General features: G+C 40.8%; 1 protein-coding gene and 1 long non-coding RNA gene across 2 annotated transcripts; one reads left to right on the top strand and one right to left on the bottom strand.

Annotated features, from left to right (window-relative positions):
* Positions 1 to 3,760: 3,760 nt before the first annotated feature.
* On the bottom strand, positions 3,761 to 11,950 carry HIGD1A (HIG1 hypoxia inducible domain family member 1A). The gene is made up of 4 exons (XM_045436975.1): positions 11,824 to 11,950; positions 6,217 to 6,327; positions 5,447 to 5,581; positions 3,761 to 4,775 (listed from the first exon to the last, which is right to left on the bottom strand). Exons 2-4 carry the CDS (start codon positions 6,311 to 6,313, stop codon positions 4,726 to 4,728), a joined length of 282 nt encoding a protein of 93 aa, XP_045292931.1. The 5' UTR covers positions 6,314 to 6,327; positions 11,824 to 11,950; the 3' UTR covers positions 3,761 to 4,725.
* A 124-nt stretch (positions 11,951 to 12,074) lies between these two features.
* On the top strand, positions 12,075 to 17,883 carry LOC123575935. Its single transcript, XR_006701107.1, has 3 exons — positions 12,075 to 12,429; positions 15,731 to 15,774; positions 16,381 to 17,883. It is a non-coding gene; the product is annotated as an uncharacterized LOC123575935 (long non-coding RNA).
* The last annotated feature ends 65 nt before the right edge of the window (positions 17,884 to 17,948 follow it).

Raw genomic sequence — 17,948 nt, 5'->3', positions numbered from 1 at the left:
CTATCTTGAGATATTTTTAACACTCATCACAATCAGGAGCCTCCTCCCCGCCCCCTCCCCCCCCCCCCCCCCCATAAAAATTGTTCATTTTCTCCAGGTTCAAGATCCTTCTGGCTGGAAGGTGCTGTCTCTTCAACTCACCATGGATTTGGGCTTCCTTTGTTGGCTACCAGCCTCTCATAGACTCCCCCTAGTACATTTTTGTTTTAGCATAACACCATTTTGGCTATTCAAGTCTTAGTGTTTGTATGTATGGTGATCTCACCCATCATATGCTGATTTTATTAGGAAACCCAATGTTCTGCCAAGATTCAGTAGTCCTTGCTTCCAAGGGATCTTTCTGATGGATGAGATCTACCCGGCTCCCCTCCAAGCCTGCAACACAATGTATTGGTAATATATTTTTATATTTTACCCCACATTTCTCAATTTCACTCTTAGCTCATATCATGGTCTTTCATAAACACTTGAATGAGTCACCTGGTCTCAGTAATTATCATTTTTTTCCTTTTGCTTAGGTCCCCAATGCCTTGTGTACTTACTAGTTTTTAATTTACCACCTTCACAGTAAAGACCATTTATATGGGGGGATTTCTTCATCTTTCTTCTCATAAAGGCCAAAACAAATACTGAGAATTTTCATATATGAAGAAACCTGAGGAAGAAGCAGCTATGGAATATTGGCGGGGGAAATGGACCTCAGACCTAATTGGGTAATGAATGTGTATATGTGTGTGATGGAAAGTGGAAATGAAGATAAGAACAATTATTTATTGAACAGTTATTACTTTATATACCTGCCTTCCCTTCCATCATGCAGTGTCTCCATGTGACCAGGCTCTTGAGTTCTGGGTCATGCTCTGCCACTTTTCAGTTGTATGGCCTTGGGTAAATTACAGCTTTCCTTTCCTATGTTGGTAAAGTCAGGATAATACATACTTCTGCATTTTTGTGAAGAACTAATAGAAAAGACTGTTGAAGCATTTAATACACAGCAAAGCAGTGCACAAAAGTATTATTATAGTGGAGCATGCATTGTGTTTTCAACTTGTCATGGCAGATGTGAGAGAAAGGAAAGTCCACCGTGGCCCAGAGAGTTCAGAGAAGCTTTACCAAAATAGAATTTGGGTTAGGTCTTCATGGTGTGCACTTGAACTGCCTGGGACTGCAGAAAGGGAGCATTCAGGAAACAGGTAAAGCATGAGCAAAGATGTCGGGGGCAGTGGTGAGCACAGGGCTTCGGCGCTGCTGGATGAGGTAGCAGAACAGGAGCTGAAGGGCCTAGGTTTAAAGTGGTACAACAGGAGAAAAAGGACAAATCTGAGTGACGGGAGACTCTGCTTATGAAAAATTGGCAGGATTTGGTGAGTGCTTTAACAGTGATAGAACAGGAGGAAGGGAAGACATTTTTAAGAGTTTGAGCCCAGAGTGTGATAGGGGGAGGTGGAGGGTGTCACTGACAGCAATGGGTGAGCCAGGAAGGGGCACCAGTGGGGAAGACCGCGAGTATGGCTGTGTGTGGGCTGAGTTTAGGTGATAGGCATGCAAGGCCTCTAGCTTTCTTCACTCTAGATGAAAAGCACGATGGCATTTCCTCCTCACATGGTAAAATTTTAGTCCGTGACACTTCAGAGTTACACTGGGGACAGGAAAAAGACCAAACACCATTAGAAAAAGCTCAGAATACTACAGAGAGGACCTGTTCCTGGGTTCCTCTGAGGGGACCAACTGGACACTGATCTCTAACCCAGAACCATTTATCATATCACTGCTGAATTTAGGGAAAACTTTTCTAACTTTTGTCTTGCTAAGAACAAATTCTTTATTTCAAATAGGATCAAGTATATAAATAACTGACAGTTCTACTATTTGACACAAGAGAACTTTAAAATACCTTATGTTTATTCAGCTTTGTTCTGGCCTAGTAGGTATGTTACAATGGGCTGTAGGTTTACATGGGGATAGAGCCTGTATTTCAAGCTCCTAAAACTCTCCAAGTAGCATTTCCTCATCTGTGAGGCAAGAGGTTTGCCCAGCATGACCAATCCCCTACTCCAAAATCCTGACTCTGATACAGAATCAGTGTACCTTGAAGATGTAAGTTCCAACTCTTACCACCAGATGTCACTGTTGCTCATTAGAAATAGATCAACTCCAGGGGACAGCAGGATCATGAATGTAATAAAACCAACAAAACCTACTTATCCCAATTAGTTCAACATTTACTGAATACCTATATAAGCCAGGCACTAATGCCAGGTACTTTAGGTCATCGTGCCCTCAAAGAGACTAGAGGAGACACGGAAACAATCACTCACCAGCTCTCCAGTAACCTGCAACATTAAGCCAAGGAAATCTCAGTGAAAAATCAACATACCATCTCTTTTAGGTAAAACATTGATTCCTCAAGGATACTTTTTCTGACTCCAACCCTAGGTTAGGTCCCCCAAGCTCGATGTTACTGCTGCAACCTATACCTAGCATTCATCATGCTTTTTGTAATCACTTAATGGCAGCCTTCCCTGCTAGACTATAAATTGAGGGCAGGGCCCATGAATCTCCTGTCCTGCTGCATTCCCAAGCTTATCATAGTAACAAGGTAATAGCAGTCATTTATGGAATATCGATGCATCAGGTGCTATGCTAGTCACCACTCCATTTAACCTTCCCAAAAATCCTAGCCACTGATCTTGTCCCCATTTTACGGATGAGGAAACCATGGCTACTTGGCTAGTAGGTGGCAGAACCATGAATCCAGGACTGATTCAGTAACACATAATACCACATTCATTTTAGCCACTGTTAAGGACTTCCATTATTTGATGCCAACCTATTTATCCAGCTAATGTATCACTCTCTTCCTTGGATGAGCAACCCCACCCAATTACATAATGCTCAGTACCATTTCACACTTCACTCATTTGCCCTATCCTCTGGCATTGGTCTAGATCAGCTTCTCTCAAGTTAGCATTTAGCTTAACAGAATCAATAATGTACTCATCTATTAGAACAATAATTTTCTGAAAATTGTTTCCAAATGTGTTTTTCTACAGAAGGCTTATCCTTCATGAAACAATTGTTAGGATTGCCTACCAGGATCTAAGGTCTACTGGAACCTGAGAAAATAGTTCCTAGTAATAGCTTTTATTTTTAAAGCACTTTTTCACAGACTCATATAATGACCTATAAGCTACATAAAACTATATAAATTAACTAGTTCAACTTCTTATTTTATACCTAAGATTGAGACAACTCAAAAAAGATTTGATCCAGGTTATACAGTCAGTGGTGAGTCAAGACCATGTCATAACCTCTTGTCTAATTTTATTAATTTACGATAACTGCTGCCACTCCAGCATTGATTTCACAAAGGCCAACTTTTCTAAAACCTGTTGGCACCCACCACTTAACTGCCCAGGTTCTAGTTCCAAACCAACAATCCTCTCTAGCTATGGGACCCTGGGTTGGATATTTATACTGTTCATGCCTCAGTCTCCTCCTGTTAAATAAGAATCATAGTTCCTACCTCTTAGGGTTGTTAGGAAATCTAAATGACATTATACATGAAAAGCACTTAGAGCAGTGTGTGGCACATAATAAATGTTCAATAAATGTTAACCATTATTCCTATTTAGTAAATATTTTTTAACCATAGTTCCTACCAAAGGTATAAGACATTCTCTCTTTTCTTGGAACTTGATCCTTGTGTTACTTTGAGGAATGATTTATTTTTTCCAAACTGAAAGAAATACAAGACGACTGATGTGTTCACTTACTTTAATAACACTACATTTACCATGTTATCACCATGGAATGTAAATTCAGGTTAGACAAGAAAATTCCACAAGTGCAATAAAGCATTCTAAAGTATACCAAAGTTTGTGTATAATGTCTGACCAAACCACCTTGCTGATAAATCACTAATCACTTCGATTATAGGTAATTTGTTACATTTATGATTCTTACAAAGAAAAATAAACAAATTTCATACATTTAAAAAGTATTTTTCATTTACCTTAGAATTAGTACTTAAAACACACATTTCTATTTCAAGATGACATTTAAAAATTATTCTAATACAACAGCATAAATATAATTCTGCAATTATAAAAAAAGCTAAACTGGGACCCATACTTAAGTTATTCTCATGTTTACATATGATGCTGAAATAAATACTACTTCTAAGCAGCTGTTATCAGCTTTTTAGGTTTGGTTTAAACACACACACACACATGTTCAGTTGTGGGGAAGCATATTCCATGCACTGCTCTGAAAGGGGTCTAAGAGCCAACCAGCCCTAAAAACTGAAGTACTCAACCAGTCTGCAAAACAGGCAGAAAAAAGTTAAACAGGATTCCTACATAACATCAAAAGCATGTGATAATCTGCAGCAACTGGGAGGACTTCAAGATTGCCAAGTTGTTCTCTTTACAACTCATTTCATCAGAAGGCTTTAAGAAGATGCATGTTTTACCACTAACAAGTACATTGAAAAGTGACATGTTTCTTTTGTGCTAATTTGACTCTCCGGAATGACCTAGCTAACTAGTCATTAGTAATTTGGTTACCAGGCAAATTGAGCCTGCAAGAAAGGAAAACAGTATTTAAATTACCATGTTATTGTCTGACCCATTCAAACCATTTATTTTCAACATAAACATATAAATTCAACATGAGATGTCTGGAGCAAGCACCACCAACAAAACCAAGACAGCTGCTCGTCTTCTAAGGTTTAGGTTTTGCCCAGAATTCCTTATACATGGAATAGCCCATACCTAAAGAAAAAGAATGCTAGTTAAGCATTTAAATATTTCCCATGACATTAAGAAAATTGAAAACAGTTCATAAAATAGCTAAAAGTAGCATCCTGCTACCATGTGATATTTACAAGGGGAACAAGACCCTAAACTGCTTACACTCCTGCCTTCTTAAACTATTTACACTTCTAAAATTCTTTTATATAGTTTCCCAGGTAGCTCGGACTATTGAAATACTTGTTTTAAAGAACAATCAATGTTTATCTTACAACTTTAAAAGGAGTCACTCTTGCTACGTAACATCAAGTAAAGCCAATAAAAGAATGTAATACTTATATTAATAAAAATCTTTCCCACTGTCAAAAATTCAGTGAAATAGCAATCATATGTCTCTCCCAGATAATGGATCTTACTGGCAACCTATATACATATCTAGACTCCTCAGTGAAATTATAAGTTCCGTGATGCACAGAATTACCTTTTCTTTCTTTAAAATATTAGTAAGATATATTACAGACAGTAAAAATAGGTCACTACTTGAACTATTTTTATTAATCCAATTTTTATGTGAAAATAAATATGTGACATTTACAAACTACTTCAAAGTCAGCTACAAGCTGCCTTGTTTTATTTACAAAGAAATCTATTAATGGGAATTACAAACTTGAAAATTTCCTGTAGGAACCTACCAAGAGTCATTGCTCCCACAACAAAGCCTTGGGCTGCCACGCGCATGTGGATCAGATGAACAGACATTTTAGTATTTCCCCTGCTCTTCAATTTATATAGTCCATACGCAACGATTGCTGCAAACCCTGCCATTCCTGTAAAACCAATCATCACAAGCATGTCATGCAAGGGGGCAGGGAACCAAAATGACTTTACTGTCAATCAATGTACTTTTGACTATTTTTATAAGGATGCTTTATGAGATCATTAATTAACATACAAATTGAGTTTTTAATTTTCCCCCCTCAAAACCAAAACTCCTTAATTGGCAGCAAAATAGTAGCAGATTCAGAAAGTTAAGATCATCTTCAAAATGTGGGCTGTGGAGCCACTAGATGCTTTAAGAGTGTCAAGGGAACTTTTACTTTCAGTCCTATTTCCCTTCCTGAAGGGAATCAGTTAATATAGCAGAGACTGTAATAAATCATAACTGTGAGTATAAGAGGTTTTTTTGAGTCTTGTGAGTCTTTCTAGCAAATCACTGGACTGAGGGTGATCTTCAGGTCCCCCAAAACAGTCACTGAAATAAGAAAGAGTCAATAAAAGAAGTCTGAATACACACAGAAGAACTTTTTATAGAGAGTTCTATCAAGCCAGTCTTACATATTTCAACAACATATGAAAAAAATATATGAAAATAAATGCTTTCAGGATATGCTTGATGAACTGACCACATTTCTACTGCGCTAAAGCTTACAACAGACTGATTATTAGAACATCACAAGCTTACCGATGGGAACAAACGGTGCCTCCCTAGCTTTTCGGATAAGTTTAGATCCCTGATCTTCATCATATGAAGAAAGAGAAACATCTGTGCTGGTTGACATAGTGACTGAAGAATCTGAAAGAGAGTTTCCAGAGGTTCTGCAATTAAAAGGATCTAGAACACTGAATGGCTGGATGTACTTAAAATACTTAGTTTCCACATAAAAACCTAGTGTGTATCCACATGAAGTTTAAGAAGGATTTTTTAGAAACTAACTGTATTTTTAACCCATAGCTACCTTTAGGGAGGGCTGTAGTTATTCCCACCTACTGTTTTGATGTTTATCCAACACAACCAATTCCTTTTTAGCACCACGTCACTGATAACAGTGAAAGCTTTTTTTTAACTGAAATAACTTTTGTCAATTAAAATAGTAGCTATTAATTTTCTGGCTATTTTCACCCTTAATCAACTTCAACTTAACAACTTCACTCAAACCAAACCAATACTCCTTACTGCTTCTTCAAAACATGTTGAATATCCTACTAAGCACTTCTAAGTGTAATTTTCACTGCTTTCAACTGAGACTGACTTACTGACTCCAACATGCTACCTGGTTCAGTTCTCACCTCTGAATAGTTTCCAACCTATTACAGTAATCTCTATTATTGATGGTGGCTGTTTTGGGAAAAAATGACAGTCTGAATAACCAAAATTTCTACTTTAGCTCATTATTAAGGACAAAGCTTTTATTTTACTTTTTGTTTTTTTTTTTTTAGGACAAAGCTTTTATTTTAAATACAACTGCTAGAAATGCCTCTTTTTAAGCATAATTTATGTTCAATTGAACATAATATAGCCTTTTAGTTTTCTACTTAGGGTTATCATTTCTACCATCACTGCAGCAAATGAATAACTGCAGTGGCCAAAAACTGAATGGCCCCCAGGGCTGTTCTTAATTCATCTTTTTTTTAATGTTTGTTTATTTTGAGAGAGATAGTGAGCGAGGAGGGGCAGAGACTGAAGGAGAGAGAATCCCAAGCAGGCTCCATGTTGTCAGTGCAGGGCCCAATGCAGGGCTCGAACTCACAAACTGTGAGATCATAACCTGAGCTGAAACCAAGAGTCTGATGACTAATGGACTGAGCCACCCAGGACCCCCTTAATTCATCTTCTTAATGAATGAATATCTCCTAAGCTTCAGTTCTACTTCCCTTTCCATACCTTACATTTCCTGGGCCTCCCTCTTAAAAATTTCTACCTTCTTTTATATTACCCCTGTGAGTGGTGCCAAAAAAGGCAAGATATTAACCTGATCATTATATGGATAGGGGAGGGGGGGCAGGAAAAAAAAGATTCACTTCCATTACCACAGAGACCAAAGACTCCATTCTCCCTTTTTCAGTCATATCCCTTTACACAGGAAGCTATTTAATAGGCGTTTCATCACAATGAGAAAGTAACAAATTCAGTTTCACCTTAGTCACAGTATATATATACTTCCTTCTTCACTGAACTGATTTAAATTGCCTGTAAACTTTACCCAAGATAAAATAAGGGAGTCAAACATAGTATGCAAGTCTCTGATTAGTGTCATTTACAGTAAAGTCAAAAGTCAACTGCCCATCCCACTACCCATATAACATCTCACCTTCATTTCTGGGTTTTTCAAGTGCACCATACTCCCTTCAATAATAACTCTCACTCAACACTTTGCTATTCCAGGGGGTGTAAAGAGTAGGTAAGACCCTCAAAGAAAATCCAACTCTAGAGGGGGGCGTAGTGCTTAGTTTGAAAAGTGAAATCATCTTTCTAAACCCTCATCCCCATTGGGAAGAGTCCAATTCTGTCATCTGACAGAGAAGAAAACCTTAATCTAGAGTTGTGCAGCATCACACTGCTAAATAGGAGGAAACTCAGATTAGAACTAGACTTTCTCTTCTTTTTTTGTACTCCATCACCTGCTAATTGAATAAATCCCTACTTACTGAGCTTTTATTATATATAAGGTTCAACAAGCTCTAAGTTCAGGATGCTCACTGTATATGTGAAGAGTTAAAACAAACACTGAAATAAGTAATGGTTAAAAATTAGATTTTTTTTTTTTAAGGGACACGAAAGAGCATGATTACTTGCCAAGAGCATAACAGAGACAATGAGAAATGAATTTAGAGTGTGGTATCTTTTAAATAAAGTAGGTTTGGGAACTTTCAGAGAAATATTTGAGACTGGCCTTCAAGAAACTACATAAGTGGACTAGATGGAGAGATTAAACATTATATTTTAGTCCAGTATACGCTTATTTGTTGCTTTCAAAACTAACTATAAGCTTCTGAAAGGCCTAACAGCTCATCACAGATCCTCCTTCCACCTTTCTTGCCAACGGAATCCCACATTATAACCATATTAAATTTCTTAAAGATGTTCTCTACACCTCAGTGTCTGCACAAGCTGGTTTCTCTGCCTAACACTTTTCCTTCCTTTCCATCTCCTTCAGATATTTTTCCTAGCTAACTCCTCCCATTTTTCAAGTTCTAATCTTTAAAAAAAAAAGTTTATTTATTTTGAGAGAGAGAAAGAATGAGCCAGGGAGGGACAGAGAGAGAATCCCAAGCAGGCTCCATGCTGTCAATGCAGAGCCGATGTGGGGGCTCAGTTCCACAAAACATGAGATCACAACCTGAGCTGAAATCAAGAATCAGATGCTCAACCGAGCCACCCAGGCTCCCCTCAGGTTCTTATCTTCACTGATGGCCACTGGAAGTCTTCGACTTTCCGAGTTTATGATAATTGCTTCAGTTATGCAGTCCTATAGGATCTCATGCTTTCTCTATAAAAACTTTCTTATAAGTATCTGTTTCTCTTGCTAGAATCCTTGAAGTCAGGAGGCTAATCTGCCCTGCTTGTATCTATCTTCACTGCCTCACACACTTGCACATAGTAAGCATACCACAAAATATTTGTTGAATAAATTTAAAAATAATATACTGCAACAATTAAAGTTATTCTCGGGTATATTTTATTTAGGAATATTTAGTGAAAGCAGTAACAATTATACACATTTGTAGAGTTTAATTGGTCAGTAAGAAAAATGCCAAACTGTATGTACCCAGGTGCTTATTTAATTCTTATATTAAAGAAATGATAACATGAGTGGGGCTTGGTTCCTTGCAACCACAGGAACCTATTCTATAAAACTATTCTATAACACAATCCACTTTTAAAAACTAGGATCTTCTTTTGCAGATACATTCATTTTTTTCCGTTTGCCTTATTTATTCCTAAACTAAGAAGTCATTTGGGAATTATCTCTAAAAGCAAGAAAGTCAGTAATCTTTCCTCTAATCTCTCACATCTGGATCACTATAATTGTTCAACAGGTCAATGGAGCAAAAGTTTTTTGTCTCCGTCTTTCAGGAGAGGGGATGGCAGTCTCTCTCCTGTACATAAAAGAAGAAAATCCATTGATCTCCATTCCTCACCTATGATGGAAGGTCATAGACGGGTAGGACATTTGATCTGGTTTTCAGAAAGTAATCCCTAGGGTAAGAATATGGGTATGGGGGAATAATTTGGTCACTATTTGCTTTAAGTGACTAATAATAACCTGTCTGTGATCAAGAACACCTTGTGTGCACATCTGAGGATAAAATAAAGAGGAATATTAAAAACTCAACACTTATACCAGATTTATTGTACTATACTTCATATTACATTTTTAGATCATCTTATACATTCTAATATACTACATATTCATAACACTCCTTGCATGTAAGATTTTGATAATTCTCTTCCTAATTTTCATCTGAAAGTTTCCCAAATATTTATGATTTACAGCACATAAATTGAAAATGGCTAACTTTTAAAGTATCAGGATCAATAACTATGGGTGATATAATTTGAGAATAACCACCGAGATGATTAATCCATGACAAAAGCCTAGCTTTACACACAGAAGAAGGGTTATGAAGAGTTATATGAACTGCTCAACACCAAGAATACATCTCTGGCAGGGTAAAATTAGAACCCAGATCTCCTGATACACAGTCCAGAGTTCTTCTGATTGACAATATATTGCCAAAGCATCAATCTTGTGATGCTGGTCATATAGTTAATCTGAAAAATATTAAAATCCATTCTCTAACAACAGCTTGCATTTCTTTCTTTGAATTGTAAAAATATGCAAGTCATGCATAAAATTAAATGGAACTTCCTTCCCCAGTGACTTGACTCTTCCAACAATTTGAACCTTTGAACAGATTTTTTTTTCACTAGCACCACTTCTAGATTTTCCTTTATTTTAATTTTCTCATCTGCCCATAGCAATGAACCTAGATCTGTCAAAAAAGCTGAACAGGTACAAAAAGAGCCATTGATGACCAGATAGTCAAAGTCAGTTCGAAAACACTACTGTCTAAACTTACTAAGATACTACCAAAGACCTTTCCAAATGCATGGGAACCTAGAAAAGACATCAGGGAGATGATGTAACAGACTGAAGGATCTTCACAGCCCGTCATTTGGTCACAGGAACTATTAACAAGGGCTTCAAATTTTGATTTTTCATCGGTCACCTGTCAGCTCGTTTAAAATGGCTGCAAAGGTCCCACCCTGGAGATTCTGAGTTATTGAGTCAGGGGCAGGGCCCAAGGAATCTGTATTTTAAGAAGCCCTCTTCAAGTGATTCTGGGGCACAAGGAAGTAAGAGATTCCCTGGTATACAAGACTCAAACAAGTTTGTCCTGCTGGGGCCTGGTACCACTTCAATCTGTCTGAACTTTTCAATCTAAACCAGTCATACTCGAAAGTGCCCGGGTACTTCCCGAAGCACAGATTCCTGCGGTGGGGATTACCCCATACAGGGAAATAGCTGCTGCCCACACCGGTAGTAACAAGAGAAAGGAGACTAACACCGCCGAATCATTTCAGCGGCTCCCAATTCTAAACCCGCGCTATGTTTTCTAATCTCTAACCGGCAGGCTTAACTTTCAGGAAGAAATTTAAATTCCTTCACAGATGTTTATACAGGGCCTGAAGCCTTCTTACCTCCCTAGGGTAAGAGAAGATCGCCAACCGTGGGAGGAAACACGGGGTCGTAAAGAAGGGTAAGGTCGTGTGGTTTTACGCTCTCAACCTTTAGAACCTCCTCCCCTGTCTCTTCCCGTGACCTTGTCGGGACTCTGCGGGCCGGAGCGCTCGCCCTCCCAGTTCCTCCTCACCACCTCGCGGGCCCACTCTCCAGAAGGCTCACTGCTCCAGCTACCGGCTCCCTGAGGTCGGCCCCAGGCCTTTCCATGGGTCTCTCACTACTGCCTCTCCCCGAGTCTTCCCTCTCGGCCACGATTCACTCCACAAGCTTTGGTTTCATCCTCTCGTTGGCTCCGTATCCCCTCACCCGACAGGCCTTCAGGCTTTGTCTCGGGACCCCCAACTTTCCCTGAACCACGAGGTCGGGCCTGAGACCCTCCAATTACACCTCGTCCCGTTCAACCTGGGCATCGCCCCTTCCTGCCAGCCCCGCGGCCCCCAACACTCCCAAGGCGCTCTCGGCCCAGCCAAGCGCTGCACCACTTCTTCCCTCCCCACGGTCGGCAGTCCTCCGCTCCCAAGACTCCCTCAAGCTTCACTTGCCTGCAATGACTGGAACTCTTAAACTCCAGACGGTTGTCAAGCTCCAACCGGTTTCAGGCTCTCGCCCACGTCCGCTGTAAAGCCGGCTTCTCTTTGTCCCGCCCACACCTGATCCTAACCAGTCAGAAACCAGCGGCCGGCAAGCGAGGGTCCCAGTAGGGGAGTGCGTGTGCGCGGTGGGTGGGGCAGGTCCCGGATTGGCTGGGGGTGACGCGCGCCGGCTGTGGCTCAGGGTCCCCGGCTCTCGCGTAGGGATAACGTCAGGGGTGAGAGTTCGCCGTACGAAGTTCACGCGAGGACTCCAGCGTCCCTGGCCCTTAGGCTGGCGGGACCTCAGATATTTTTCGCGTTTTTTTCCCTCGTGCGGCGGCGGCTAACTCTGCGAAGGCTGTATCCCGACCGCGGGCCTGGCGGGGACGGGCATGAGGGGTTTCGGTCGCAGCCAGTTCTTGGGAGGCTCGGGGGAGGACGTTCCGGCTTTCACGGGCGCCGACGGCGGCGGGGCGACGGAGCGCTCGATCCTTTCCGCTCGTCTAGTGGTTATCTGCTGCCACGAACACGTGCTGTGGAGCCTCTCGTGGAGCCTTTCTTGGGGCTTGCACTCTGGTGGGGGCAGCCATTAGTTGCAAGCATGGGGTCACTAGAGCGGTGGTCTGACCCAGAACAGGGGAGGTTTCTCTGAGGAAGGCAGTGTCTTGAGGTGACAGTTAACTTCCAGGGAGGGAGCCTCTAGTTTGTTCGTATGATAGATAACCAGTATCTGGCGAGCTGATGCAAAGCGCCAACTGTGCCGTAGGGAATATATCTGTGACTAAATTAGAATCTCTTAATGTTGCCGTGAAGTGAGACAGGTTGCCCATGTTGTGTATCACACAGGTAGGAACCAAGTGCCGTGAGCTCCGGATTCTGGAACTCTTTGTCTCACGATTGAGTTAAAACACACGTAGGAAACATTGGTGTTATATATGTTGAATTAAAAACGTCATACCTTGGTTTTATTATGGTATGGCTTTCAGCTACTTGAAGGCACATACTTGGTCTGGTTCACGCCCATATTTCCTGGAACAGTCTTTGAGCTCCGCTCAGTAGGAGCCCAGTGATGTTAAATGAAGACATAAGTGATGCAGTAATTATAGGGCTTCAAAAATAAGGGGGCTAACCAGAGACTTATTTAGGATAATTAAAATGACAAAAGAGCCTGAGAGACTTGAATATGAAGGTAAACCCGAAGTCATTAAGCCCCGTGATTCTGGAAATACAAAGGCTAATAGCAGCAGGGAGCAGAGTGTATTCATTCCTGAAGGGGATTTGTACAAATCAAAGGAATGTTAGCTTCCTTTGCACATTTCCAGAGAATGAGATTTGGGATCTGGGAGACTTGAGTGCCAGCCTCAGGCTAGCCACAAAGTAGTCTTGACCCTGGGTTTTACTTCTCAAAACTTCACTTTCTTCATCTGTAAAATGGGGGTAACAGTGGTGCGGTTAATGAGGAAAATGTAGGTAGAGTGTTAGCACAGTGCCTGGCATGAGAAGTGTGCACTCTTTAAAAGTTCCTGTGCTGTGCATTGTGTGGAAAGAGGCAGACCCTGCCCTAGTTGTATGAGAAATTATCTCTTTCTGATTGGTATATAGAAGCCAGGTCTTGGTAAATGATAATGATAAATATCTGAAATAATCAATGCAGAAGATTTTTTAATGGAGGTTATTATGTTATACTTTTTTCCGTGTTGTGTTACAAGAAAACAGCAGTGACAGCTGACAAACCATTACATCTTTCATCATGCAGACCTAATTGATAGCAAATGTACATCATGTATTACTCTCCTTACTCTGTCATTTAGAAGTATAATTGATGCAGAAGACTTTAAAAAATTATTTGGGTTCTCATGCATTAAACTAACCTACTTGTAATTTGTAGAAGGAAAGACAGCACAAGAAGTATCTGCCTAATTTGCTAATTTCTGCTCTTTGGAGAGCCTTTGTAACTTCTTATGTTCTTAGTTGAGGTTTACACACGATCGATCGTATCTACTGTAAGAGAAATGCGCTTCTAAACTCATGTCTATTTAAGCTGAGGCCCAGTTTAAAGCTACATTACTGTTTTTTATATTCTTAAAACTACTTTGTGATCTTTATGGAATTTTTTCTAAAATTTTGAGAAAATTGGTAATAGCTACAGAAATTTTAAATCCAGAGTTCAAAGTCACCTTGAGCAATTACATTTCTTGGTGTGTATATTTTGTTGGGTATTGTACTGGATTTAGAAGTTAAAGACTTAGTCCTTTCCCTGAGATGATTTACAGTCTGAGTAGGTAGAACGAAAAGATACAGAAAAACACTAAAAACAGTCTATGATAAGTGGTTTCAACACAGCCTCAGGTAGATACAGTGAGCGAGCAGTTTCAGAGGAGGCTTCTTGGGACTGGGGTTTGAGTGAGTAAGCTTTGAAGAATGACTAGCTTGTAAATAAATTGGGAGACTATTCCAGAAAGAGAAAACAGTGGGCAGAGGAATAGCAGTAGACTATGGGATTGTAGCTCTAGCATGGACAGTGAATGGGGAGATGGCAAAATTTGTGACTAAAGCAGAGTCAGAATAATGGGAAGTAGGCTTAAGCTACATTGGGAAGGACTTTAAATGCTAATTAAAGAAGTTGCACAGTATTCTATCAGGTGGCCCTTGAAGGTTTGGGAGTAGGATGTTGACCAGAATAGTTAGAATATATTTGAGGTAGGGGCGCCTGGGTGGCGCAGTCGGTCGAGCGTCCGACTTCAGCCAGGTCACGATCTCGCGGTCCGTGAGTTCGAGCCCCGCGTCGGGCTCTGGGCTGATGGCTCAGAGCCTGGAGCCTGTTTCCGATTCTGTGTCTCCCTCTCTCTGCCCCTCCCCCGTTCATGCTCTGTCTCTCTCTGTCCCAAGAATAAATAAACGTTGAAAAAAAAAAAAAAGAATATATTTGAGGTAGATGATAGTGTAGTAGAATGGTTAGAAAGGGAATATCAGAAAGTTAAAACCCATTCAGTGTTTAGCTCATTCTATTATTTGTATTGAAGCCGTATCTGTGGTCTTAAGGATATGGAAGGCTGCTACATGCAGTGGCCTCATCCCTCTACCTCCTTGACAAGAACCACTATTTTGAAGCAACAATAGTTCTTGCAAAGCAGTTCCCAGGCAGAATCGTCAGGGACCCAGACCATCTTAAAATCCATGTTAGAGGACTGCCCTGCAGGGCTACTCTATGCCACAGCTCTGTACATCTTACATTTTGTAGATTCATGGAATACTACTTAAGGTGTTTGTTTTAAACAAAAGTAAACTTCCCAGGCACATTAATAACGTTTTAAAGTTTATTTATTTATTTATTTTGATAGAGAGTGGGGGAGAGTGAGAGAGAGGATCCCAAGCCAGCTCCATGCTGTCAGCATGGAGCCCGATGCAGGGCTTGAACCCAGGAACCATGAGATCATGGCCTGAGCTAAAGTCAGAGGCTTAACTGACTGAGCAACCCAGTGCCCCAAAAGTTTTGTTTAAAACCAGGTAGGAACTTTTAAATAAACCAAGATTCTGTGGCAAAAGGTAATTGGGCCCCTTCCTGGACTGCTTATTTAAGTCTATCAAGTGTTTTATAAGAAATGCTATTTTTCCGGGGCGCCTGGGTGGCGCAGTCGGTTGAGCGTCCGACTTCGGCCAGGCCACGATCTCGCAGTCCGTGAGTTCGAGCCCCGCGTCGGGCTCTGGGCTGATGGCTCAGAGCCTGGAGCCTGTTTCCGATTCTGTGTCTCCCTCTCTCTCTGCCCCTCCCCCGTTCATGCTCTGTCTCTCTCTGTCCCCAAAATAAATAAACGTTGAAAAAAAAATTTAAAAAAAAAAAAAAAAAAAAAAAAAGAAATGCTATTTTTCCCCCCAGAAGGAGCAGCTGCTAATCGTATCAGGCCACCATGTTCTGCTCAGGTATGATAGTTTCTCTTTTTCACGGATTATATATGCCAGAACATTAAGTCTGAGGAGGTACCTAGTCCATCACTCTGCCCTTTAGGAAGAATAGTTCTAAAATGCAATCTCAAAACTCTCCACATGGGGGGAAGTCAATGTCTCCTACTTTTATATCATTGGTTTCACTCAACTATGTAAAATATTTTTCTATTAGTAACGAGTATGGCAGTAGGATTTGTGTGTTTAGATAGTGATATTTTCTGTGGTGAACAAAAATATTATACTTGAAACATTTTAGTCTTGAATTAATTTTTCCACCAATGCACTAGGTATTATTTGTTGTTATTCTGGGCAGCAACATTCTTCTTTTAATTTTTTTTTTAACGTTTATTTTTGAGAAGAGAGAGAGCAGGAGAGGGGGAGGAGAGAGAAAGAAGGAGACACAGAATCTGAAACAGGCTCTAGGCTCTGAGCTGTCAGCACAGAGCCTAATGCGGGGCTCGAACTCACGGACCACGAGATCATGACCTGAGCCGAAGTCGGACACTTAACCAACTGAGCCACCCAGGCACCCCCCCCTTTTATTTTATTTTATTTTATTTTATTTTATTTTATTTTGGGCAGCAACATTCTTCTTAAGAAGTACCAAGGGGGGAAAATGTGGTGGAGTGGAAAGGGGACTGGCCTGTGTCCCCAGGACTGCTACATGCATGTAGTTGAGAGACACGGATTTGAATGCTGCCTTGAATGCTTATTACCATTATGACCTCAAACAAGTCATTTAGCCTGTTGGAACCTCAACGTGTCATCAACAAAATGGGGATATTAGTAAGTTCCTTAGATGCATTGTATGATCTAAATAACCCTATTTAGATCTAAATAACCCTATTTACCAAGAACAGTGCTTAGGATATATCAGACACTCCGTACATGTTAGTTCCCCTCTCTAATGCAGTCCCCTTCCTCTTGCTGCCATATTCCTAAGCACTAGCCAGCAATGCAACCTTAAATCACTTTTCTTCTCTAGACCTCTAAATGTCCTGAACTGTGCCATTAAGTCACACTTTTCATTTATCTTTGCTCAGCCTCACCTTCCATTCCCCTGATATCCCCACTAACCCTTTTCACTGAGAGCACTGAGAACTTCTTTTACCTCTTCCTTTGCTCCCACATCTGGACTTACCTGCATCCACCTCAGTCATTTCTTCTGGTCTTGAGTGCGTTCCTCCCACTGAACACCAATTCCTGTACTGGATTCCATCATTTCTTGCCATGTCCGCTATCAATTGTTTGCTCTCTCATCTGTAATTGTGTTTGCTCTCTCTTATGGGCTTCTCTTACCCAAGACTCTTCTACTTATAGAAAAAGTCCCTTCCTAGCTCCTTCATCCTTCCTGTAGTTATTTTTCTATTTTCTCTCTCCCAGGTTTAGGAGGAAAAAAAATATGTGTGTTATTTCCATATCACTCTGCTCAACCCACAGGTCTCTGTTACTGTCACACTACTGAGACTACAATAGTGAAGGACATCTACTTTCTTTTTTCCTCTTGGGATCATCTCATGTACCCTCATGGTTTTTTACTGTCGTCTGTATACTGATGCTCTCTTCTCTCTCTGCCATACTTCTTACTTGAGCTGTAGAACCCTACATTCAGTTGTGTGTTGGACATCTCTACCTCAGTATTCCACAGATTCTACAACATGTCCATAAGTGAGCTGGATTAATCATCTCTTTCCCCTCCTTCCCCCTGCTGTGGACACTCCCCTCCCAATAAGCCTGCACTTTCTCCTAAATTCCCTGACTTGGCTGGTGGAACGGCTACCCATCCCATTAACCAAATATGAAACCTGGGTAAATCCCTGACACAACTTCCTCCTTTCTCCACATCCAGCCCATGACATCTGAGCAGAGGACTGAACGACGAGGGGCCAGTCCTAAGAAGCTCTGTGGGAAGATCTAAGGCAGGGATGGCACTCTGCCTTTGCTCTCATGGTATTCTGCTCTGACCAAATTGGCCCAGATTTGCCTGACTCCTGTATGCAGTGATATTAAGAGGATTATTTATACAGGAAAACTTAAAAAAAAATTTTTTTTAATGTATATTTATTTTTTAGAGGGGGGAGAGGCAGAGAGACAGAATCCAAAGCAGGCTCCAGGCTCTGGAGTGTGAGTGGGGGAGGGGCAGCCTGCTT

The sequence above is a fragment of the Leopardus geoffroyi genome, chromosome C2 (assembly GCF_018350155.1).
Source record: "Leopardus geoffroyi isolate Oge1 chromosome C2, O.geoffroyi_Oge1_pat1.0, whole genome shotgun sequence".
Lineage (NCBI taxonomy): Eukaryota > Metazoa > Chordata > Mammalia > Carnivora > Felidae > Leopardus > Leopardus geoffroyi.
This window is presented reverse-complemented; position numbering and strand designations above follow the sequence as displayed.